We start from the raw sequence: 23480 nt of genomic DNA, 5'->3' as shown, positions 1-23480 counted from the left end.
AACAGAGTAAACAGAACACCAAATCCTCAAACAAACATCACACTCGGCAAGAGCAAACAAAGCTTAGGCGATAATATATGGTAGTATACGATTAAGAGACAGACAAGAGAGAAATTCGAGGTTTTTCCAAAAGACATTTAGTTTAATGTTTACATTGTTGCAAATGCTACGCAGTTAAGATTATCAACATCCTTTCATTCACACGATTTAAGTCCAAAGGTATATCCTTTTTCTTTTTTTTTTTGCCATTGTATACATTTGTAAGTTTTTGTTTTTAGTATAAATTCTTTTCTTTTAATTGCATTAAAACTCATTTGCGATTTCTCAAAAACGAAACTACAATTCGCAATTTTGGTTTTCGGTTTTGTTGGCATTGGGACTGTCCTAAAGCATTTACATGAAGATCATTTCATGGCTATAAACTAGAAACTATAAAGTAGACATAAAACCTAATGTTTGAAACAAATTTGCACACAGTTTTAAACGATAGCTGTCCAGCGAAGAATGTTGGCCCGGAGCCATTGAAGTCACTGGATTCAAGCTGGGCTGAGCTTGGCTAGGCTAATCGATGGCTAACAATTGTCAGCGTCTGCCGTCGTGGGGGACACCGTCGAAGGGCGCGCTCCACAAGTGGCTTCCCACAGACGGCTCAACATTCATCCGACATTCTCGTACGACATCGCTGGCCGGTCTGTGCTCATCGCTGATGTGGTCGCAGCAGTCCCAAAGATCGCCGGTGGATGATGCTGCTGGGCCTGTTGCTGGTGGGGATGCTGCTGCTGCTGTTGCTGCTGTTGATGCGGATTGTGGCCATGATGCTGCTGAGATGGCGGCTGCTCATTACGCAGCTGCGCCAACGGGAACATGATGTTGTGCGCCATCTGAGGATGGTGCAGGTGCTGTTCGTTGGGCGGCGGTGGCGGCTGCTGATGTGCTGCATGCTGCTGCTGGTGCGCCGCCTCCACATGCTTGCGCTGCTCGTTTTGCTGCTGGTGTACTTTATCAGCGCTCTCCTCGTACTTTTTCTGCAGCTGGAAAAGTGGAATCTGCTGCGGCGCATGAAGCGGCACGGCTGTGGCGGATACGCGTTCCACCTGGGATTGTGGCGAAGGTTCCTTCTCGTTCTTCTCGTACTTCTTTTGCAGCTGGTACATGCTATGTGGCAGATGGGCGGCTGAACTGCTGCTCTGTTTGGACGCTGACGATGTGGAGGTGGATGACTTTTCCGCCTTCACTGGCGATTTCTTTTGGTACTTCTTCAAGATCTGTATGAGTTCGGACTTCACGTCTAAGCGTATCTCCTCGGGCACGCGCTTGATTTCGTCATAGAGCGACAGTAGAAATAGTTTATCGGGATCGCGTTGCTTGCGCTTCTTACTCTTTTTCGGAAAGGCATCCTGCATGAACTGCAACAACTTCTCCTCGAATGGCGTCTCACGCTGCAGCGCAGAGTTTCCATGCGATCGTCGCAGCAAATGTGGATGTAGACCGCCATGAAAGGCCGGATGCTGGGGAATAGCAGTATGCGATTGGCCACCTGCGCTGCCACTGCCATGCTCGGCACCATTGTGTCCTTGGCCCATTTGGCCGACGCCCTGCCCCTGAAAGGAGGCACCGTTAGAGGAGCCTGGCGCATCATTTGTCTCGCCATCGTTTGTGTGATGGTCGTGCGGTTGCTGACCGTGTGCTTGCTGATCCTTCTGATGCTGCATGTGCTGCTGCTGCCCGGCAGCAGCCGTGAGTATCGCGTCACAAAAGTGTTCCGGCACATAGTCAAAGCTAGACATGAAATTCTCCGGCTTCAGCTCGCCGTTCATCTCCTCATAGAAGTACTCAGTGCCCACAATATCAATGATGTCATTGTCCTCCTGGTTCAGTTCAATACCTGGCGGTGGTGAGCCACCAGACAACTGGCACCGCTTTAGCTCGGCCAGTTTTTTACGCGTGGTTAAACGCATGTCCCGCCAGCACTGTGAAATGACCATGCCAGGAAGAGCATGTAGAGCATGTCAATCATACAAACATAAGTAACGTGTAAGCATACCTTCTTCCATTGAATGATGGTCTTTTTGGGTCCGATGGTGTTCAATGCCGCCTGTATTTTCTCCCAGTACCACTCCTTCTCCTTCTTGCCCTCCATGTACTTGGTCTCGCGCAGCAGTGTGATGAGCATTTTTTTCTGCGGCTTTGTCACTCGATCCTTGAATAAAATATTGAAAACCTTGAAGTTAAGAATGAAAAGAGGCAAAAGGTGGATTTCTTCGTACAAAACTACTTCAATATATACATATTAGTTGCAATGGTTTTAACTGGAACTGTGTGGCCCTAGTGTTAAGAAAGAATCTCAAGCACACAGTCTTTCCCCAAGCGGACTGGACTGAACACGAACACTAAAGATAAACATAAGAAACATATGTATCAGTTAAGATGGACTTGCATTTAAAGATAGACTTGGCCGGTGAAGATACAAGTACATACATACATTCCTACTTATGTACAGAAATACATACGTACATACATACATATGTACCTATTAGTTTGCCCCTTTTAGGTCCCCCATCCGAGGTACCTACATACTGCACTCATATCTATGGGTAATAAATGCAAGTGTGTGCGTGGATGTTGAATTCCTGATGCAAAATTGTATTGACCAGAATTGGCACAATGTTTTGAGTCTCTAATGCTAACCCTGACCCTCCTCCTATAGGAAACGCATCTTATTTTGCAATCAGCAGCAGCGGTGTCTATAATTTTTATCCCATAGACACACACAGACAGTCTGCGCACACAAACAAACATTCTTCAGTACACTCGACCGAACGACCGACAGTTTTGATATTTTTGTCAAGGTGTACAATTGTGTACGATTTAATTGCTGCTTACCATTTTCTCGAGCTTTTTTAGTATTCTCCGTTGGCTTGTAATTTTGATGATGGTTGGGGTTTCGTTTGTTTTAAACAATAAAATCCAGCGCCTTTTCCACAATTTTCACCTTACACAAACATTGTGGTAGTCGCTGGCTGGTTCTACAACTGCTGGCTTGTTTGTGTGACTGTAAGTGTATGTGTGTGTGCGCGCGCGCTGTTTTCGTTCCGTCCCGACGACGGTCTCACCAACGTACTGTCTCACTCGCACCCGTGCAATTGGAACCATCGCTTTTGTCGCCGACGACTGTCAGTGCCGTCGCTTTGTCCCTGTCGGTCACGTCGTTCTCTTTGTCGCTGTGACCAAACGTCAGTTTGACGTTTCGATAAATATTGCATCCCAGTTGGAAATTGGCGATCAATTTAATTCAAATATTCAAAACGGTTTCCATTGCTTGAAAACAATTTTAGTTGGTTTATTTTGTTAATTTAGTTTTTTATGTCGACAAACAAAAACATTTAAAATCTGTTGATGTATAAATATAAAGTTAAAGAGGCTTTAAAATTACAATAATCTGAATCGATACTTATAATACACTCAAAAATATAAACAATATGAACATAGCAAATCGATTACACGACACTATTATGAAAAACTAAATTAAATTATAAAAAAGTAAAGGACATCGCACGTAAATGGAACTTAAAAAACATTAAAAATTGTTTTATAAAAAGTAGACAACTCTTATGGAACTTTATTTTAATCCATTACTTGCCGTTCAAAAAAGGGGCACTTCACTTGACTCAAAGCTCATTTTTAATCTGCTATTAATACTTAATTAAGCTAATTATTTTGTTAAACAATTGATTAATTGATTTGATTATTTAATCAAGCCGCATTTATATAATCCAATGCAATGGATATCTCTTCAGAGATTTATCATTTTGAAGAAGTTAATTTTCCTGAATTAGTATTCAGTTACTTTGTAAGGTAAAAGATCAAAATATCGTTATATCAGTTTTAGATTAACACACCAAATGCCTCTGGTTTGTTTATTTTATTCTCGGTTTCTCAAGCTTACATTATTAAGTTAAGTTATAAAAAACAATACAATTATAAAGATTTCAGCGCTTGCGGGTACTAACTTGTCGTGAAACGCTTGAGACGCCCTCTTCGAAAAGCGTGCGGAAAAGGACATTGGCATGATTGAAGAGACCATCCTTAAGGGACACAATCAAAAACTGCGAGGCCGTAAAGTGCTCTTTCAGCATGCTGCCAATATTTTGTGTGTGAGACATATCAAGAGCTGCGTCCACCTCATCCAAAATGTATAGCGGTGCTGGGGAGAACTTTAACATGGCCAGTACTAGGGAGAGGGCGACCAAAGACTTTTGACCACCAGACAGCTCACCAAGACTTTCTTTCCACACGCCATTGAATCCAACTTTTATTTGCAGACCGCTCAATATTCCATTTGTCATAACCGGGTGAAGGCAGGTTTGGGCGCCAGGCAGTAATGAGCTGAATATGCCACTGAAATTCTCGTTAACTTCGCTCCATGCCTTGCGCACCTGTTCTGTCTCCTCCTCATCCATTTTAACTATAATACTTTTTATTTTTTCCTTGTCCATGGCCACGATTTGTTTACGTCGCAGCGCCTGTTCATAATTTTCCTCTTCCCGCTCCAGTATCATCATTGCATTCATATTTAGCGAGCGTTCCATTTTATCCTTTTTCTCCATCATTTTATGCAATTTATTTCCTGCTTCAACGGGATCCTCTTTAGAGTAGTCATAACGAGTGTTTTTCATTCCAAAGCAATTTTTCTCTTCTGGTATCCACGGATATTTTTCTTCCAGGTTTTCCATTCGGTTCTTGGCATCTTGTGCCTCCTTAGTAATCTTATTTTTTGCTGTTTCTTTCTTTTTTATTTCCAATTCCAATTCCTCATTCTGCTTCTCCATTTTATCCCTCTTGGCACATAATACTTTCATTTCCTTATTTTGGGAATTCAGTTTGTCCTTCTGTACCTTAATTTCCCGCTCCAATTCTGCCACTTCGTTTGCCGCTGTCGAACTGCGTTGCTGTAGTTCTTCTAGCTCAGTTTTATATTTTTTGAGATTATCAATCATTTCCTGATGCTGTTGCTTTGCTGTTTCGATGCTTTTCTGCAACTCTGTTATTTCCAATTGAAGGGTCTCGAACTCTTGCTCACGCTTCTTCCAGTTCGCCCGTGACTTTTCCGCTCTTTGCTTGGCCTCCTTCATTTCAGCGCTCGCCGCCTTCAGCTCACGTTCGCGATATCCTTTGGCATCGGAAAGCTTTGCCTCGATGTCCTTCACCTTCACTTGAGCTGTCTTTTGCTTTTCTCGCGACGACGAATTTTGTTCCTCCAACGACTTGACCTTTTCCTTCATCTCCTCGATTTCGGCCTGGTTCTGCTGGAAGGCTGTGTTGGCCAAGCGGGTCTTACACATTGTCAATTCGTGCTGGCGCAAGTCAAAGCTCTCCTTTAGCGAATTATAGGTATGCGCTATTCTTTCAATGACACTTTTAAAAGGAAAAGTAAATTAGTTTATAATAAAAATAATGTTTGGTCACTTACACCAACTCTTCTTCGACTTGTTTTAGTTCGGCCTGCTTGTCTGCTATTTCATTTTCGTACTTTTTAATAGAGTATAGCTCCTCCAATATATTAGCGCCTTTGGGAGCAGCGCCACCAGAAAGCGTGCCATTCGGGTCTACCACATCACCTTCCAGCGTTACAGAGCGGCACTTGACACGATTGTCGTAAGTAACCTGAATAAATATTTACAGTTGATTTTATAAATGATGCGCTATTTTGATTTTATAACTCTATTACCTTTTTCGCCACATCCAAGTCCTTGCAAATGAGTGTGCCGCCAAAAACAAACTTCATGACTGGCTCAAAGTATTTATCGTATTTTATAAGCGACAATGCCCAATTAACATTCTCCTTGCCGTACTGAGAGATAAATGTAATCAAACCTGTATTGCCATTCTGTGGATACTAGAAGAATATCCTTACCTTAGCCTGTGCATAGTCAATAACATTTTTGTCCAAAGCGTGTGGCGTAATCTTATTGATGGGTATCAGAGTGACGCGTCTCTGTAGATTTCCTTTTTGCAGAATCTTTTTGCTTGTAACGTCGTCATCCGTAACATAGCTATACATCTTTAAATAAAAATAATGCAGTCAGTTGTATTTCTCTAGCATTCAAAAATAGTTTTCTACGTACACTGCCACCGGCCGTAGTTGTCAATGCCATGGAGGTTTGCATGTCGTTTACATTGAAAAGTTTTCCCACCATGCCGTGCACCTTTCGTCTATCAAATCTCGGCTCTGGGTCTTGATATTGCAGGTCATAGCGAGAAGCATTCCGACGGTCTAATTCCCGCTTTAGTTCACGTATTTCCTGTTGAAGCTCATGTCTACGCTGCTTCAATTCCTCGTATTTACCATTTTCATAGTTGAGTTGCCCCATCTTGCCCTCCAATTTCCTAATCTCAGCCTCAAGGTTTTCCTGGAGATTTTTGTCCTTAATGTATGCTGCATCATTGGATTGGGTTTCGCTCTCCTTCTGCTTGAGTAATGTGCGTGTGTGTCGCAACTCCATTTCGGATGTCTTGATGGTTGTCTGTGCCTCACTCAATTGCTGTTTCGCAACTGAAAAACAAATGTTATGTTAAAATAGATGGCAATGCGTAGAAATTGTTAGCTTACCGATCAGCTGTTCCTGCAATGTTGATGCCTGCCCGTCCTCGTTGGTGGACAAGCCCTGGGAGACTGCCTCAAATTTGCGCTGGGCCTTCTCGTATGCCTGGGCATCGTTTATATCCGCATCTTTTAGACTTTGAAACTCACCCTGCACCTTGGACATATCAAACTGTTTCTTGGCCAGAGCACCCTCGTCATCGCTAATGTTCTTGGCTGCCATTCGTATCTTCTTTTCGTCCTGCCCAATTGTACCCTGGGCAGCCTTTAGACTCCCCGAAGTGGTGGCCTGAACAGCTTGCTTAGCTGTTAGCTCCGTCTCCAGATCCTTGAGAGCACCGCCCATTTCAGCATCAACCTGGTGTTGAATCTCTTTCACCGACTCTTCGATCTTTTGAATTTCTTCGATGTTACTGGCACGCGTGCTCCGGCAGTTGTCAATATGCGCTTCTATCTTTTGCTCCTTAATTACCACAGATTTCAAGGCCTCCCTTTGCTGCAGATACTGCGCAGATATATGTATACGAGTGAGAAACTCGATATCGCGACATGTCTTTTGATACTCCTGGTAGGCAGCGCGTTCTTTGCGGAGCTTGTCCAACTTGGGCTGCACCTCCTCTTCCAACAGGGCCGTCGTTTCGCGCACTTTCATCTCCTTCTTCTCAATAAGCGTCTTGCTGGCATCGCGTTTCGATTTATACATGCTAGTGCCGGCTGCCTCTTCAACCATAGATAACACCTGTAACGAATGCAAGCTTTAAAGCCGAAAACATAGTACGATGCACACCTATAATTACCTCCTTAGGCTTCATATTGAGTACTTGGTTTATTTTGCCTTGCATTATAAGGAAGTTCGGATTGTTAACGTTTAGCTGCACGGAGCAGAAAAAGTCCTGCACCTTCTTATTCTGCACCAGCTTGCCGTTGATGAGAAACTTGTTCTTGCCACCAACAACCACTTGACGGGTCACCGAGATTTCCCGGCACTTCTCATATCCTTGTGGACACTGGGCCGCATTCGTGTTGTCGAAAACAATTGTCACCGTTGCCTTTGTGATACCCGCTTGGCCGTTTTTATAAACCAAATCTTGCAGAGCAGAGGCACGTACCTAAGTATATCAAGTATGATTAGTAATTTCATCAACAATTTGGGGCTCCTGTTTTTAATTACATTTTGCAAGTTGCTAATTCCAAGCACAAAACAAACTGCGTCCAATATATTTGACTTTCCTGACCCATTTAAGCCCGTGATCGCTGTGAACTCCGGATCGAAACCCTCGATTACAGTACGGCGACCGTACGATTTGAAGCCATCGAGAATAAGCTTCGTTATATACATTTTCCACCAATCAGGCAGTCGCCTCTTGCGTTCTGCACCAGCTTCGGCAAGTTAAATAATAAGCAGTAAGCAGTTTCCACAACAAAATAATAAATAAAGCGTTTGCCGCCGTTTTACAAAATGCTACAAATGACGCTAGCGGTGGGTAAACGAATCGATAGGATTCGCCTCCGATACATTATCGATTGCACATTTGGGTGCATTGGCGGTTTAAATCAAATTGTTGAATATTGCGAGCAATTTTGGGTAAATATACTAGGTGGGGTGAAAAGTAACCTCCTTGACGTGGACTTTTGGAGTAGATTGGTGACAGTTGATGAAACCTTTATCCACTACTATGCACCAGAAAGCAGAATGAGTGCCCGGAAATGGACTGAAGCTGGCACGAGTGCTCCGAAGCGGCCGAAGGAGGCTCAATGGGTCGGAAAGATCATGGCGTCAGTTTTCTGGGATTGTCGTCGCATAATTTTCGTGGACTATCTCGAAAAAGGGAAAACAATAAACAGCGAGTATTACTGCTCATTATTGGAGCGATTAAAGGCCGAAATCGCTGCGAAACGGCCTCACATGATGCGTAAAAAAATTTTATTTTTGCAAGACGATGCACCGGCACACAAAAGCATAGCAACCATGGCAAAAATAACCGATTTAGGACTCCAAGTGGTTCCTCATGCACCTTATTCACCCGATTTGGCTCCATCTGATTACTATCTATTCCCAAATCTCAAAAGATGGCTGATAAATAAAAAATTCAGCTCGCGCGAAGAGATCATTGACGCTACAGAGGAGTATTTTGCAGACCTTCCGGAAAACTACTTTTCCGATGGGATACAAAAATTGGAAAATCGCTGGATTAAGTGTATAGCCCTAAAAGGAGACTATATTGAATAAACTAAAAATTTTTTTCATTCCCAAGGAGGTTACTTTTCACCCCACCTAGTATTTCTATAAAAACTAGAGGATGAATGGAGGGAAAATGAATCTAGATGCAAACTTTTGAGATTGTAGTTGTCAGACTATTATATATACGCACATATGCAAAAGTACACAATTAACCAAATGCTCGTTAGTGAAAAAAAAAACAAATTTGTCCTGTACTTAGAATAAGTTTTAGGGTCCACAAAAATATATAACTATGAAATTTTGGAATTCATCCTGAATAATGGTTTCAATTTTTTAACTTTCTATTATAATAGAACGCTTTTTAAGGTTCTATATTCAATTGTTACATTTTTTTTAATCCATATTCGTATTAAACCACAGCGCCCCGAATGAAACGTTCAATGGTATAAGAACCTTGCAGCGTCATAAGGAGAAACAATTCGAAGCATAAGTTAAGGTTTCCGTTAATGTTATTGGAATAGCATGAATGCTTTTTATACTGAACTCGTTATTTTCAAATAAATGATCAACAATTTATAAAATTAATTATTATTCTGTTTATTCACATGTATCTCAATGTCAGAGAAAGCGCGCAAATATTTTCAAGTTGTACAAAATATCTAAATCCAATTTGAAAACCAGCAGAACTTTTAACGGTATGACTTCTGGTAACGAGCACGGGCACCTGGACCACCGAACTTTTTGGGCTCGCAGCGACGTGGGTCGCCAACCAGGAGGGTCCTATCGTATTGTACCAGAATATCCTTGATTTCCTTCTTCGAAGCTTCATCGACATCTGCAAAGGCAAAAAAAATTGTGCAATTAGAATAATTTTCATAAATTTTTGTTGTCTGCTTGACAAAAAGTTAATCTAGAAGCATGTCGATGCAGCCTCAACTAGCAGGGGCAACGAAATGGGTCCCCCTGCTATCTTTGATTGCCGCGTTCGTTGCTCTTCCTTCTATTAGTCTTTTGTTCGAAACATTTGACTTCCAACAAAAATCTGGTAGAAGGTTCTTTATGTACGGATAAGGATGTTGAATGTTTTTGCAGCATCACCCAAACAGAGCTGATTATATGCTTGCAGTTTGGTTGGTATATGCGCCTAATGGTATTTTCTCTAGCCATTACCTTAATAATTTGCGGGAAACAAGGTTATATTTCCAGCAAACACTTTTAAAGGCAGATCAAGACATTTTCACGAAAGAGCTCACTTACATTTCTGGTAGAAGGCAACTAGGGCCTTGGAAATAGCCTGACGGATGGCGTAGATTTGGGCAACATGACCACCACCACTGACGCGCACACGGATGTCAACGCCGGCGAATTTCTCCTAAAACGGAAGAGAATAATGTTTGTAAATATTCACATTACGTACACAAGGTGTTTGATCCTTTTCTCGGGCAAACATACACATATGTATGTGTGTTTATGCACAAAATCAGCAACATTATATTTCTCATTTGACTTCAATTTCGGGATAATGTTATCATCATATAAAATATGAAGTATTTGGCATATATGGTGGTATTAATTGTCCTTCACACTCACCTTGCCGAGCAACAAGAGTGGCTCCTGCAGTTTGTATTGCAGAACTTTGGGTTCAATCTGCTCGAGGGGACGTCCGTTGACCCTGAGGAGACCGCTACCACGCTTGCAGTAAGCTACGGCGGTGGCGGTTTTCTGCAAAAGAAACGAGAAAGTAATTCAGTAAATTGGCGAAATTTAGCAACCGTATAGAATCATCGCACACACAAACATAACCTCAGCAACGAGCGGCCAGCGTCTGGCGCTTCATTGCTTTGACACGTGCGAATAAATGTATTATGTTTGTGTTTTCGAATACCCACCTTGCGTCCGAAAACTTGCACGGCCTGCACGGGTTCTCTGCGCTAAAAAATACAACATTTGCACAAATTTAGTTCACATATTTACACATTTCGGCAATTTTCACAAGACTGACATACCTTTTGCTGCATTTTGCTCCGCGAGTTGGGTAGGAAAGAGCGGAAGTATTGCCTGTGACACTGAACCCTAAATGACAGTTCTATTTTGACACACAGAGGGCGCTAATTAAATAGTTAAGCACTTGCTATATTCCTATGGAATAACTTAAAGAAGCGATTTTTGCGTACAGGAATTACGCTTTGATTATTTTTAATTGTATTTCTAAATAATTGCATGGGATTTTGGGAAAATTATATTAATTAAAAGTTTAACAACACTGATTGACAGTTTTGTGACAACGCATAGTAGTGTGGCAACGCCAAGCTAGCTAAAGAAAAAGAGGAAATATCATTATTTTCCGTAGTGTTCTTAGAAAACGGTCGAATTAAGTGTTATTTTTTACATTAGAGTATAAGATGGTTGTGTGCACAATGCAGAGCTTTGGAGCAGAACAATCTCTAGGGAAACCAAACAGCCGATGCGCCACGCAAACCCAGCCTAGAAAGACCACGCACGTCCAAGATTTGGTAATTTTCGATAAGGACAATGGCGTCAGCGTTAAGCAAGACGGCGTTAGCGAATGTGAAGAGGGCGAAATTGTGGATGAATATGAAATGATTATATCGTCCGAGGACGAGGAGTTCAAGCTACGCGCTCGCATTCGACAACTGGAGGACCAGAATGGTGATTTGGAAAATTTAGACGTTCTCTCCGCCAACCTCGCCGATCAATATAGTAAGCATGCTGAAGCAACATGTTAGAAATGTTACGCACTCGCACGACCTTGTACACATAATGCTCAATCTCTATCTTATACATACACACAAGCATATCTATGCAACTACTTGACTTGAGAGTATATAGGACAGTGTCGATAGAATATTTCTCTCCAGTATTATATTTAATTCATATGCACATGTAATACGCTGCGGGTAATCTACATTTATGTATGCATATGTATACCTGCATGTGTATGTGTGATAAGAAAAGTAGCAAAGACGTAATCTATCATTATTGTTTCGAGTTCTATAAACTAAAATGCTGTTGTCAGTTCCCGTGAGAGCCGTTGCAGTTTCTTTGACTTTACACATACACACATAAATATGGGCCCTAAGCCCCTTCTTTGTAAAAACAAATATATTTTACAGAAGAATTAAATGTTTTTTTTTTTTTTGTTTTTTTTTTTGCATATCAGCAATTTGTATTAACATCAATTGAGGTTTCTGATTTTTCTCTGAATTTTTAATTTCTTACTTTTCTTACTTAGTTTTCTTTTCTGAGATTTACCTGTTATTATATATTTGTCTAACTCATATTTGTTTGCAGGTTATCAGAAACCACAAGCGGACAGCAAACCGTCCGCACCATCAGTCCTGCCACAACAACGAGACTATCAAGATTTTCAACCGATTCCCGTGCTATCCGACATTTCAAGCTTCTCGGAAGATGAGCATCCACCGCCAAGAAAGTATAGTAAACATAAAATTAAACGAATGGAAAGTAGAAAACAAGGATATTATGATAACAATTGCGATTACAAGCGCAATCCCTTCTCACGCCGTACACACAGCCAGCGCAAGAAACGACGACATGATCACCATCACCATCATCATCACCACCATTCCCATACCTGTCAGCATTTCAATGAGTCCATCATTGTCGAGCCCTTAGATAGGGGGACGGATGATGAGATTTGTGAGTACGATATCAACGTGGACGAAGAAGATGATGACGAAGACGATGATGAAGACCTAGAGCGGTTAAAGTTGAGCCGTGCTAAGCTGCGGGTGGCACTGGCACGCAATGGGGACTATGATATAAAACCAAAGTATAGCTTGAAGGAGCGTCTACAAGCGCGGATTCGTCAAACACCAAGTCCACGGTATCGCAGTCCTCAAACAACAACGGATCAAGTTTTTAAAACACTTCATGAAAAAGAAACACAATTTGACGGATCAAGTCCGGCATCAACCTCCATAAATTCTGAAAATCCATTAGAAGAGTCACCTGAAGTACAGCTACGTCTATTAGCATTGAAATCTGTCATACTCAAGAAGCATTATGCGCGCAAAAAACGCGATGCCGAGCGCGCTTACTCGCCAACGGACATGATCAAACGTGTCCATCCGACAATTAACACAGATTACGATATCGACGATCTAATGGACATTAGTCCGGCTGCATCGCCAGAGCGCGTAACGAGTCCGGTGGAATATCATGTAAGCAATTCGTATGAAAACACCAAAGCTGTCGATATGGATCTGGCAGACACCGATAGCGATCAAGGACCTAGCCATTACGATCAGTGGCACACCGATTGGCCGCAACCGCAACGCCAGGAAACGCTGTGTGGACCACTTTTCAGCGATGGTAACTGGAACTATAATATGCCAAGTTCTCTGCCGGCCGTGCCAATGACGATTGTTATTGATGATGACGACGAAGAGGTTTATCCACCGCCGCCACCATCCTATCACATTCCGCAAGTTCTAATTGATGATGACGATGCCAGGGACGCGCATTCTCTTGAACCTACAGAGCATTCAAATCATGGCTCGATCAATGAAATACAATCAATATCCATGGAAAATTCGCGTTCAAAAAGTGTGATTAAATCTGTGGCAGAGTCAAGTGATGATGAGGCCGGCGTTTTGCGCGCAATGCTGCTTTCCAAATTAAAGACAAACGTCCCTTCCCCTGCACTTGTTTCTGTACCTGTATCAAGTGAGATAGTTCCAATACTTGATCCGCCAAGCCCGGAAACCGATGAAGCTGAGGAACTGCGCTTACAGCTTCTATCAAGCATCGCAGCTAAACGAAAAACTGATGATAAAGTCCCTAGTCCAGCTATATTGAAGAAAGCGGTGCGCCGATTTCAAATGCAGCCCATTAAAGAGGAGGCGTCTGCAAAATCTGATATAGCAACAAGTTGTTCTTCGAATCTAAATGAGCCAAAGCATGAAGCTGAAGAAATGGATGAACAAAAACCGGAGAAGCTCGCCACCAATGAAGTGAAGCCTGAAGTCACCGTAGCAATAGAAATTGAGCGGGAACCAATCAAGTCTGAAAAAACTGAAGCTACATCTGTACCTGCACCTTCAGAAATTGTGGAAATAACTAAGGAAGTAGCACCAACTCCCATTCCAAATGAAAATGTTCCACTGGCAGCTGAAAAGGTTATACCCCCTCAACCTGTTCCTTCGCCTTCTGCAGAGCAGTTGGAAAATTGTAGTGCAATTGAGTCGAGCTCAACACTCACAATTACTCGCAACGTAGCCCCAAAGAAGCCTGCAAGCACTTCCAAGGCATTGCAACCAGTAGCGCCGAATGGACGACAAAATTTGCCAATGCCAGGGGTCATTAAAATCGTGAAGCCGAACAAGGTTATCAATAAAACAACTACTGTGAAGCGTAAAACTGCCATGCTAGATGAGTTGAGCGCCAAGCGGCCCGCGACACTTCTCATCAAGGAGGGAGGGGCGCCCATGCATTACGCCAATAAACCACCGAGTACTTCGCGTCTGATAACAAAATACGATTCGGCCAGCATCAAAATCAATCGCGTGGTTGTAAACCTTGCAGAATCTTCCACAGATAGCGACGATGAGCTTATGGACCTGCCAATCAATGAGCTGATGAGCCGATTTGGTTACACCAAATACTCTGATAACGCAAGTCCTTTGAGCCTCACGATGGGCAGTGCCAGCAATTCTACAACCAGGTCTAACACGCCCAATTCCGAGATTCTAGAGTCGTCAGCAAGTGCGTCAAATCTAAGGCGAGTTGTGATTAATGAGTACTTTGAGAAGAGGCTGGATGATTTCCTAAAGCAGGCGCGCTCAAATTGTGAAAAAAGCCCAGAAGAACTAAGCAGCACTGAACAACCAGAAGATGCCAATGGGATTGCGAAAAAGGCCAACGAAGAAGAGACGGTTAAGAGTACAACTCCAACGGCAGTGGAAAAAGGCACTGATGAGGCTAATAATGCGGTTGCCCCTCAACCTAAAACGAAGACGCAAACCTCGCCGGTATGTAGATCGAAAATTCAAAAAGTAATATATATATTTGCCCAACAGCTTTTTATCTGACTTGTCTGCCCGTCCGTCTTTATGTAGACTTTTCCTATCCATACACAGAAAATCATAAGTATGTACAATTTATAAGGTTTTTCTGTCTCCTTATATTCATCAAAATAGGTGTACTATTTCTGCTAATTATTGTATGGTTTGCAAACGCCTTAAATTTGATCCAATTGTAATATTCAAATTAAAATTGATTTAATTGGAATTTACAATTTCTTGCACTTAGGTTTTTTGCTAACTTTTTTGTCGTAATAATCCATACGACACTTGTTTTGTTTGGTGATATAATAAAATATTTCGGTACACAAAATAACACAATTAAAACAAATTAACCAAAAATGGCCAAACTTCCAATATAAAACTCGATGTTCGATGCATCGGATCAAATACATCGATTTGTGATTCGATATTGACCTATTCAATGTATCGTAAAAGCTCGATATATCGAGAGCAAACATAGATGTTTAATGGAACATCGATTATTATTTTTTGTTTTACACATTTTAAGTTGCACATAATACTTAGAGTTTAGCAGAAAACCATTGACTTGAAGCCAAGTGAGTTTAACAGCAATCAGAGGATCCTTTCTTAGAAAGAGCGGCAGCTTCTTCACCTTAGTAAAGAACCGAGTTAGAGAAAGTGCATTCCATAAAACTTAAAAGGCGCAACCTATAAATAAATCTAACAATCGTCATGAACAAACAGACTTGTCTTACAAAGGTGGTAGTTAAAGACATGCTCTCTTATACAGATAATAATGAGTTCGGCCTCAGCTGCCGAACATAACACCAACCTTTTCGTAGCTGGCAGACGCCATATCCTGCCAATCCTGCTTCGCTCGATACAGGTTACGTTCCTAGACTTCGAAAAATGCATAAAAAATAGTTTACTGTTTAAACATACAAAGGTTTATTCAAATGGCAAACGTTTTCAAAAGTAAAAACAGAACAGATATGTAGGTATTGAAATAAAGCGAAAATTCATTTTGTGGCATTTATAATCAACAGTTTTCGTAATCAAGAGTTTTTTTGCTCTTAAAGCTTCATAGTAGCACTCCTTATACATACAAGTATGGTTCATTTTCTTTTGTAGAAACTGCAATTATTATAATTCACTTTATACTATTTTATTTCATTCAACGGTGAAACCATTTCACTAAAGATTTTCTCACCTTAACAACTATGTACTATATACATATACATATATTTACTTATTGTTCCTGGAAGCAATCTACCGTGTAAAAACAGAATTAGGTGTAGTGTAAGAACGAGGTTTTTCACCGTGTTCAATGAGAAAATGTAACAATTTTGTAATCGTGTTAGACCGAATTCGTATCAAAAGAGTATATGAAGATCAACCAAGTCAAATAATGAAGTCTGGGGATGTGCTTCCAGCTCGTCTGGTCTCTTGCTGCCGGAATCATTTACGTGTGTAGATGAATTAATACATCTTTGACTTTATTTCGTTGTGCAGGCTGTGAAACATCTTCCCATGGAGTCGCAAAGGGAATACGTGCGTCTCATCGAACGTATGAAAGTTTTGGAGAAGAGAAAAAAAATTGAGGCATTAAAAGGTTCCACGAACAAGGCGACAGCAACGGAGAAGCCCATGGTCCCAGCTAAAGTCGCAAGAAACAAAGTTGTGGAAGCTACAGCAGCAGCATCATCCGAAACAGTAGCCCTCAAGCCGCCAAGTAGCAACAAGGTTGCGAAGAAAACAACAGCGGTAGCAACGAAAGCAGCTGGCATAAATGTAAATCCTGTAAATGTAAATCCTGTCAACGATAGTGCTTCCGCATCAGCAGCACAGGTGGTGGCAACAGTTACAGATGCTCCAGCGCAGCCATCACAGGTGTTGACAAAGAAGAATATAAGCATTTTAAAAACGGTTACCGATGTTAAACTACCTGTTGTAGCAGCCGGGCATCCAAATGCCCAGAAAACAGTCACAGCGAAAGCAGCAGCTATTCCAAAAGCTCAGCTGCAGCAGCCAAAGGAAAGTCGGCTCAAATCCTTTGAAAGTTCGTTCCTGAAAATTGGGTACATATGCAGGAAAATAATTAGAATATAGCGGTAACACTAAATTCCGATTTACATTACAGCGGCAGCATGATTGCCAATCTGGATAAATCGCTGCATATGGTCGAGGAGGCGAAGAAGTCGAAGATCACTCGACTTCGCTGCTCGCAGCGCCTCAAAGAACTGTACGCCGAGATGCAAGCCGTAAAGCAGGCTGTGAAGCAAGAGGAGGCCAAGCTGGCACGCATTCAGCCCGAAATACAGGCATCGCATGAGATCATCATATCGTTGAAGCAGAAGCGTTCAAAACTCTACAATGCGGCCATGGATCTTGGGAAAAGCATCAAGGGAGACGACTACAGGTACTACTCTACACTCCAACTACAAAATGGGAGTTGCTGGACGAAAACAACGCTCGCTATTTTTCGGGGGAAACATCGGATGGCCCGGCTAGACGATTTGCTGATACCTATCCAGTCTTAACCAATGTTGTTACAAACATTTCTCTTTCAGGTTGTTGGACGAGGGAAAGTCGGAGATAAAGCGCAAATCATCGGAGCTGACTAAAGAGATTCGTCTGTATAATTCGATAATTAAATATACGGATTTGTCAAAACTAACTGAGCCCACAGAAACTAATCAAGATTCGCCAGCCACAACAGCTGCGACAAAATCGCTTAATGAATCAACTGCCCCTCTGCCACATGATGAGGCGAAGATTGCTGATCCCACTGAGCCAAGCTGTGAACCCAAAGAAATTCCTAGCGCATCCAAAGATAAGCCTTTCCAGTCCCAGCCGTTTGTCCCTTCCGAACAAACAACTGAGCTTGCAACTGTAGAAAAGCTAGACGCTGCCGAGGCCATATTAGAAGATTGTGATACAATAGTAGCAGCTGAGGGTAGCGCAGAAGGCGAAGGTGCAACTACAATCGATGCTGTCGAAAAATCAATTGACGATGTGCGTGGATTTTGTTTAAAATTTGCTTCAAATTTTCCTATGACTTCAACTAATGTTACGCTCTTTGTGTCGCGCATTTTGTACTAATCCCATGCTAATCAATTGGTTGAGTTTATTTTCAGATAATTGCAAACGAGGCAGCTACATCGTCCACAAAGGTGCAGGCTCCCCACACCGTCTCCTTCATGAAAGAACTGAGAGAAGAGCCCATCAAGGAGAGTCTTCTGAAAGAATATCACACGCCCATGTCACGCAACTACAACAGGTGTGTAGCACCCAAAAAATCTGGTTAATCAAAATGCATTTCTTTTCTTCTCCTCCCTTGCAGCCAAGTCGATGTCAATGGCATGATCTGTCCCTTCGAATTGATGGGTCGTTGCGAGGATACAGACTGTTCTTACATGCATTTACCGGTCGTCTGCTGAAAACAATTCGCAGACTATGCTCCACATGCTTCGATTTCAAAATCCTATTCATATTAAATCACTTAAATCAAAACAAAAACAAACCAAAAAACAAACAAAAAAATTTAAAAACATTCTATATAGCGTGCTTGAATTCTGGTAAGTTGAACTCTTCACGCGACCTAATATATAAATGTTGCTTTCAGTCAACGTAAAAAAAAAACCCACTCCCAAAAAATCAAATAAACAAAAAAAGAGAGATGAAAAGCCGCAGCCCCTGCATAGTGATAAATGTGAAAATGAATATTATTGTTGAAAGATATATATTTTTGTTGTTGTACATTGACGTGGTGTTGTGCAAGTTCGATGACCTCGGACCGTGAATGGAATGTGCACCAAAATCATATGAATGATTTATTGATTTTTTTTGCCATACTCTAGCAACAGCAAAATCTGTAATATCGTTAAGTTGAAACGCGTTTTTATGTTTTGCCAATTGTTCGATTTATTTGGACCTATCTACAGTAGGAAATTTTCGAATTGAGATCATAATTTTTATTAAGCCTATTATTAATTATTACATGTAAATATTATAAAGTTTTAAAAATATTAAAGGGAATGAATTTATGAATGATTTATACAAATAAAAATAAAATAAATAAACAAAATTGTGTTTTAATTTTCTTCCTAGCCTAACCTTGCTTCTTACTTCTTCGATTTTGTGACTCCGGTTTTTAGTAGTTCTCGACAGGCAAATATGTTGGACCAATTTTTGTTCAAAACTAAGCTGTCCTTTAATCTTGACAACTCAAATAAATGAGGCTGCGGATACTTTAACCTTTACTCTAAAGAATATATTGATCCTTTAGAAAGCAATTTTCGATGCAACTTCATTATGCTGGATACTGTTCATGCGCTTAAAAAAAAGAGACCGTATTGAGTCGGTCCAAAAGAAATTCCTGGTATTTTCTTTTGTCTTTCATAGTTATCTTTCTATATAAGCTCGAGAAACTTCCAATTAAAAAAGAAGCTGCGATGTAAGTATATTTTGTATTCTTTCTTAGATAAGACAAACCAAGTTTGAATTCATTAGATGAGAAATTTACATTTTCAATGCGAACGTTGGAGTCCGTTTTCCCCCATTTATAGCTCGAATTTGCCAAGCCTTAGAGCTCACCACTGTGAAACGGAATTTGTATCCGTATTTGTATTTGTAAATTTAGTTATATATGATTTTTAGAAAAATAATTTAAATTTATAAAAATAAATGTAAAAACTTGTATGCCTAAAGTGGTATTTATTGTATAAAAACAATAATTGCAACAGTTTATTGGAGTTCGCAAATAACACAGTGGGGTTTTACCTTCTAAATTTCCCATTAGGTTTTATGAATAAATAAAAACATACATGTATATAGATTATATATACAGTAGAAAGTGTTGTTGTTATATTTTTAAAAGCTCTGAAATAAATACACAATTTTATCTATAATTACAGTATTTGCTTAAAAGACGATTGTTATGACACTGCGCTGTCTAGAAATTCAGCTAAATTGTTGAAGATACAAAATATACATAACAAGCTTTATGAAACCATAAAAAATTCTCTAAAAAACAAGTAAAAAAGCTAAAGTCGGGTGTCCCGACTTTGAAATACTCTGTACATATGTTTAGAATAATTATAGAAATTAATTAAATTAATTATTCACATAAAGCATCTGGGACAACAATTTGGTGCCCGTAGGTCTTATAGTCTCCGAGATATAGGCGATTATACGAATGGAAAATCGGGAAAACCCCCATAGGGGGAAAGGGGGGGGAAAATCAAAAAAATAAAACAAACTTGCACAGCGTACACATATAACGCATCTATGTGCAAAGTCTCTACTGGTGTCTCTACCTCTTATACCTATATGTCTATACCTCTTATCTTATACGGACAGACGGACAGACAGGGCTAGATCGACTCGTCTCGTCATGCTGATCAAGAATATATATACTTTGTGGGGTCTGCCACGCCTCCTTCTGCCTGTTACATTTTCAGCTCCCGCAAACCTAATATACTCTTGTACATTTTATGTACAGAGTATAATATATATTCTTCACTGGACTCTGACTCAGAGTCCCCCTGGCGCGAAGTCTTAGAGGCCCTATAAATTGTAAACGCTAGGAAACCTTTTAATATTTCATTTCATGTAGGCTTGTATTTAATAGATGCATATAATAAAGTGTAATACCCGACATTAAATATAATAAAAAATATATAGGATTTTTTTTTCCAAATCGCAAACTGGCTTTCCTTTTTTCGTAATTTTGTCTGCTTGTGCGGCGCTTTGAAAAACTTCTACAAAACGCGAGGTGTTGCCTCATCTTTTTTTGAATACTTGACTAAACTATTTTAAACATATAAAGATTAAAGATATACATACTTGTATTTCTAATTTAAGTGGCTATCGAAGCACAGTTACGGGATAGATATTTATGGATTTAAGACTGAAACACTACATTGCTCGAAATAATAAATCAATATAAATAAATTAATAAAGTTATAAAAAGAGTGACCACATTCTGAACAAAATTTGCTGCCAGTGTGACCTTAGCTGCAATCGATTCATCGCTCTATAGTTGACATTGCTGCTAATGTCATTTACACTTGTAGTTAGTCTTTGAAATTAGAATTGAGTATCATTTGGTCATCAAGTATCTATATATTTGAAATTCAGATTCCGGTATGTGCAGATGGTAGTTGAAAAGATTACAAGCATTAGGTTTCGTTATTATTCGATCTAGAGATCAGACTTGAAGATGCTGAGCTTTGCCTTTAATTGGACGAAGCTGCTCCAAAGGCGGCAACCGAACTTGGCTCTCTTGGGGTTCCAAAATAGCGTACGTAACTACAAGGTGACTGTAGTGGGGGCTAGTGGCGGCATAGGACAGCCATTGTCCTTGCTCATCAAGCAGAATCCGCTCGTGCGGGAATTGGCGCTACACGATTTGGCAAATGTCGCGGGCGTTGGCGCCGATTTGTCTCACGTATCCACGAAAGCTACAGTTGAATCGTATGCTGGAGATACGGAGCTGATGGATGCGCTCCGTAATGCCGAGGTGGTTGTTGTGTCCGCCGGATTGCCTCGCAAGCCGGGCATGACACGGGATCAGTTGCTTGGGGCCAATGGAAGCATTGCGATAAAGGTTGCCACGGCTGTTAGTGCTGCTTGTCCGGATGCACTGCTCGCCTTTATAACTAATCCCCTGAATTCCATTGTGCCCATTGCATCTGAGGTCCTGAAGGCGAAGAAGGCGTTCGATCCAAACCGACTGTTTGGCATTACAACACTCGACTTGGTGCGGGCCAAGACCTTTATAGCGGACTTCATGAACATCAATCCGCAGGATGTGAACATTCCGGTGATCGGAGGACATGCGGGGACTACCATTCTACCGATCTTTTCCCAATGCAAACCTGACTTCCAAGGCCGCGACGAGGACGTGAAATCTTTGACTCATCGCATACAGGAAGCTGGCACAGAGGTGGTGAAAGCTAAGGCTGGCAAAGGATCTGCTACCTTATCGATGGCCTTTTCTGCAGCGTACTTTGTTAATTCCCTCCTCCGAGGTCTGAATGGTGATGAGAATATCATCGAGTATGCCTATGTGGCATCTAATGTTACAGATGTGCCTTTCTTCTCGACCGCACTGCTGCTCGGCCCCTCGGGAATTACAAAAAATCTCGGCCTGCCCTGCCTGAGAGAGGACGAAGAGGAAGCTCTAGAGAAGATGAAGCCAGTGTTAATGCAGAGTATTGAAGCAGGCATTGACTTTGCAACCAGCATCCTGTGTGAAGAAATGAAAAAAGCAGTTGCCAAATAAATGTGGACTATTAAAATAATTGAATATTTTAAAATCTTTATAAAAATGTGTTCATTTATAAATACATATATAATCGTACAGTGGATGTGTGTTTACCTGGAACACCTTATTTTGTTCTTTAAGTATACTTTATAAAAAATCTCAATTTGCTTATGCGCTTAGCGAACTCAACAGGAAAATATGGAGTTAACTTATTACTATAGATATTCCTATTCTTCACAACGAATTTTAATGATATGCTCGTACACGTACAGGTAAGACATTATTAAGTCTAACGAATAGTGCTATTAGAGCTTTATCCTCACAAGGGTTTGAAAAAGACACACATGAGCGAAGAAAGAAAATATCATCTTCTATGTATTAGTTCCACCTAAAACTAAAAAGAATTTTCCGGGGCCTATTAAGTGGATATTTGTGCATAATTTCTTGTAGAACTGAAAAGCTATGAATACACAAAAGGCAGAGAAATAGAGCTTTCCAAAAGTTAACTGTCAATAGAAATGAAATACAACTCTCAAATGAGTGACAAGGCGATGCATGGAATACCTATAGCCCAATATATATTTTATACCCTGTACCCAAAGGGTAAAAGGGTATATTAGGTTTGTGCAAAGTATGTAACAGGCAGACCACATAAAGTATATATATTCTTGATCAGCATGACGAGAGAAATCGATCTAGATATGTCCGTCCATCTGTCTGTCTTTTTGGATGAACGCAAGTTTCTCAGAAACTATAAAAGCTGGAATAACCAAAGTTGGTATCCAGATTCTCCTAGGTCCGAGAAAGGACGAGTTTATTTTATTTTATGGAACTTTCCCACCGCTACATAATTTTGTCAATACTGTCCACATTTCAATAGCCAAACCATTAACCAAACTGCACACATAATCTATATACAATTCTAAGAAAACTTATTAGCGAAAAAATTTCACTCCAGTACTACGCCCACAAGCTGCAGCATCAAGTTCGCGCTTCTTCTTCTTTTTGCTTCTGTATGGGCGCATCTAACGCAGTCCCGGAAAATTTGTCTGGGTACAGGGTATTAAACTGTCGGGCTCGTTCGACTGTGGCGTTCTTTCTTGTTCTCAATGCAGTAGCATGCTTCTAGGTTAGTTTCTTAGTGCTGCGTAGCAATACTTTTTCCACATTTTGTCAATACTAGACGGCACAAATTTGATTTATCTGTCAAATCGTTTTCATGTTTTGCGTTGGGATGAAACTCGTTCAGTTTTCATTTGGCTGCTCAGCAGAGAAGACCTTCTTGTCTTTACTTTAATTTCCAACGTTGTTTTTTAATTTCTTTTTTAATTTTCAAAATAAATTTTTGTTGATTTTATTTGAATTTCAGTTTTATGTATATATTTTTGATTTCAACAA

The 23480-nt window shown here is 40.7% G+C and overlaps 5 protein-coding genes across 7 annotated transcripts; 2 read left to right on the top strand and 3 right to left on the bottom strand.

Moving 5' to 3' along the window:
• Positions 1-121: 121 nt before the first annotated feature.
• LOC115634657 (putative cyclin-dependent serine/threonine-protein kinase DDB_G0272797/DDB_G0274007) lies at positions 122-3065 on the bottom strand. Of its 2 annotated transcripts, none has more exons than XM_030532515.1 (3): positions 2884-3065; positions 2045-2221; positions 122-1970 (listed from the first exon to the last, which is right to left on the bottom strand). In XM_030532515.1, the coding sequence occupies exons 1-3, from the start codon at positions 2884-2886 to the stop codon at positions 657-659; spliced, it is 1494 nt and encodes a 497-aa protein (XP_030388375.1). In that variant the 5' UTR covers positions 2887-3065; the 3' UTR covers positions 122-656. The 2 variants fall into 2 exon arrangements, with proteins under 2 accessions (XP_030388375.1, XP_030388377.1); XM_030532517.1 differs by having other exon boundaries at positions 2045-2200.
• An 842-nt stretch (positions 3066-3907) lies between these two features.
• On the bottom strand, positions 3908-8021 carry LOC115634655 (structural maintenance of chromosomes protein 2). The gene is made up of 8 exons (XM_030532512.1): positions 7773-8021; positions 7399-7710; positions 6611-7340; positions 6126-6553; positions 5915-6061; positions 5729-5851; positions 5471-5664; positions 3908-5415 (listed from the first exon to the last, which is right to left on the bottom strand). Exons 1-8 carry the CDS (start codon positions 7938-7940, stop codon positions 3990-3992), a joined length of 3528 nt encoding a protein of 1175 aa, XP_030388372.1. The 5' UTR covers positions 7941-8021; the 3' UTR covers positions 3908-3989.
• Positions 8022-9355: 1334 nt separating this feature from the next.
• LOC115619978 (40S ribosomal protein S16) lies at positions 9356-10884 on the bottom strand. Its single transcript, XM_030513015.1, has 5 exons — positions 10790-10884; positions 10673-10714; positions 10374-10505; positions 10041-10155; positions 9356-9618 (listed from the first exon to the last, which is right to left on the bottom strand). The coding sequence occupies exons 1-5, from the start codon at positions 10799-10801 to the stop codon at positions 9473-9475; spliced, it is 447 nt and encodes a 148-aa protein (XP_030368875.1). The 5' UTR covers positions 10802-10884; the 3' UTR covers positions 9356-9472.
• A 230-nt stretch (positions 10885-11114) lies between these two features.
• Positions 11115-18845, top strand: LOC115619977. Of its 2 annotated transcripts, XM_030513014.1 has the most exons (8): positions 11115-11504; positions 12096-14797; positions 16325-16890; positions 16953-17231; positions 17383-17444; positions 17502-17827; positions 17950-18092; positions 18156-18845. In XM_030513014.1, exons 1-8 carry the CDS (start codon positions 11186-11188, stop codon positions 18250-18252), a joined length of 4494 nt encoding a protein of 1497 aa, XP_030368874.1. In that variant the 5' UTR covers positions 11115-11185; the 3' UTR covers positions 18253-18845. The 2 variants fall into 2 exon arrangements, with proteins under 2 accessions (XP_030368874.1, XP_030368873.1); XM_030513013.1 differs by having other exon boundaries at positions 17383-17827.
• A 2067-nt stretch (positions 18846-20912) lies between these two features.
• On the top strand, positions 20913-22178 carry LOC115633823 (malate dehydrogenase, mitochondrial-like). Its single transcript, XM_030531309.1, has 2 exons — positions 20913-20959; positions 21021-22178. The coding sequence occupies exon 2, from the start codon at positions 21036-21038 to the stop codon at positions 22098-22100; it is 1065 nt and encodes a 354-aa protein (XP_030387169.1). The 5' UTR covers positions 20913-20959; positions 21021-21035; the 3' UTR covers positions 22101-22178.
• The last annotated feature ends 1302 nt before the right edge of the window (positions 22179-23480 follow it).

This window comes from Scaptodrosophila lebanonensis, unplaced genomic scaffold (assembly GCF_003285725.1).
Source record: "Scaptodrosophila lebanonensis strain 11010-0011.00,11010-0021.00 unplaced genomic scaffold, SlebRS2 tig00000001-arrow-pilon, whole genome shotgun sequence".
NCBI lineage: Eukaryota > Metazoa > Arthropoda > Insecta > Diptera > Drosophilidae > Scaptodrosophila > Scaptodrosophila lebanonensis.
This window is presented reverse-complemented; position numbering and strand designations above follow the sequence as displayed.

Excerpts from the sequence above, each read along its gene's own strand:
- LOC115633823 (XM_030531309.1), top strand. The coding sequence starts at position 21,036 with ATGCTGAGCTTTGCCTTTAATTGGACGAAGCTGCTCCAAAGGCGGCAA.
- LOC115634655 (XM_030532512.1), bottom strand. The coding sequence starts at position 7,940 with ATGTATATAACGAAGCTTATTCTCGATGGCTTCAAATCGTACGGTCGC. Across the intron at positions 7,341-7,398 it reads TCAATATGAAGCCTAAGGAG|GTGTTATCTATGGTTGAAGA; the intron begins GTAATTATAGGT and ends CATTCGTTACAG. Across the intron at positions 5,416-5,470 it reads CAAGTCGAAGAAGAGTTGGT|TGTCATTGAAAGAATAGCGC; the intron begins GTAAGTGACCAA and ends TCCTTTTAAAAG.
- LOC115619977 (XM_030513013.1), top strand. The coding sequence starts at position 11,186 with ATGGTTGTGTGCACAATGCAGAGCTTTGGAGCAGAACAATCTCTAGGG. Across the intron at positions 11,505-12,095 it reads CAACCTCGCCGATCAATATA|GTTATCAGAAACCACAAGCG; the intron begins GTAAGCATGCTG and ends ATTTGTTTGCAG. Across the intron at positions 17,828-17,949 it reads TCGAAAAATCAATTGACGAT|ATAATTGCAAACGAGGCAGC; the intron begins GTGCGTGGATTT and ends GTTTATTTTCAG.
- LOC115634657 (XM_030532515.1), bottom strand. Across the intron at positions 1,971-2,044 it reads CCATCATTCAATGGAAGAAG|TGCTGGCGGGACATGCGTTT; the intron begins GTATGCTTACAC and ends GTCATTTCACAG.
- LOC115619978 (XM_030513015.1), bottom strand. Across the intron at positions 10,156-10,373 it reads CACTCTTGTTGCTCGGCAAG|GAGAAATTCGCCGGCGTTGA; the intron begins GTGAGTGTGAAG and ends CTTCCGTTTTAG. Across the intron at positions 9,619-10,040 it reads AGTTGCCTTCTACCAGAAAT|ATGTCGATGAAGCTTCGAAG; the intron begins GTAAGTGAGCTC and ends TTGCCTTTGCAG.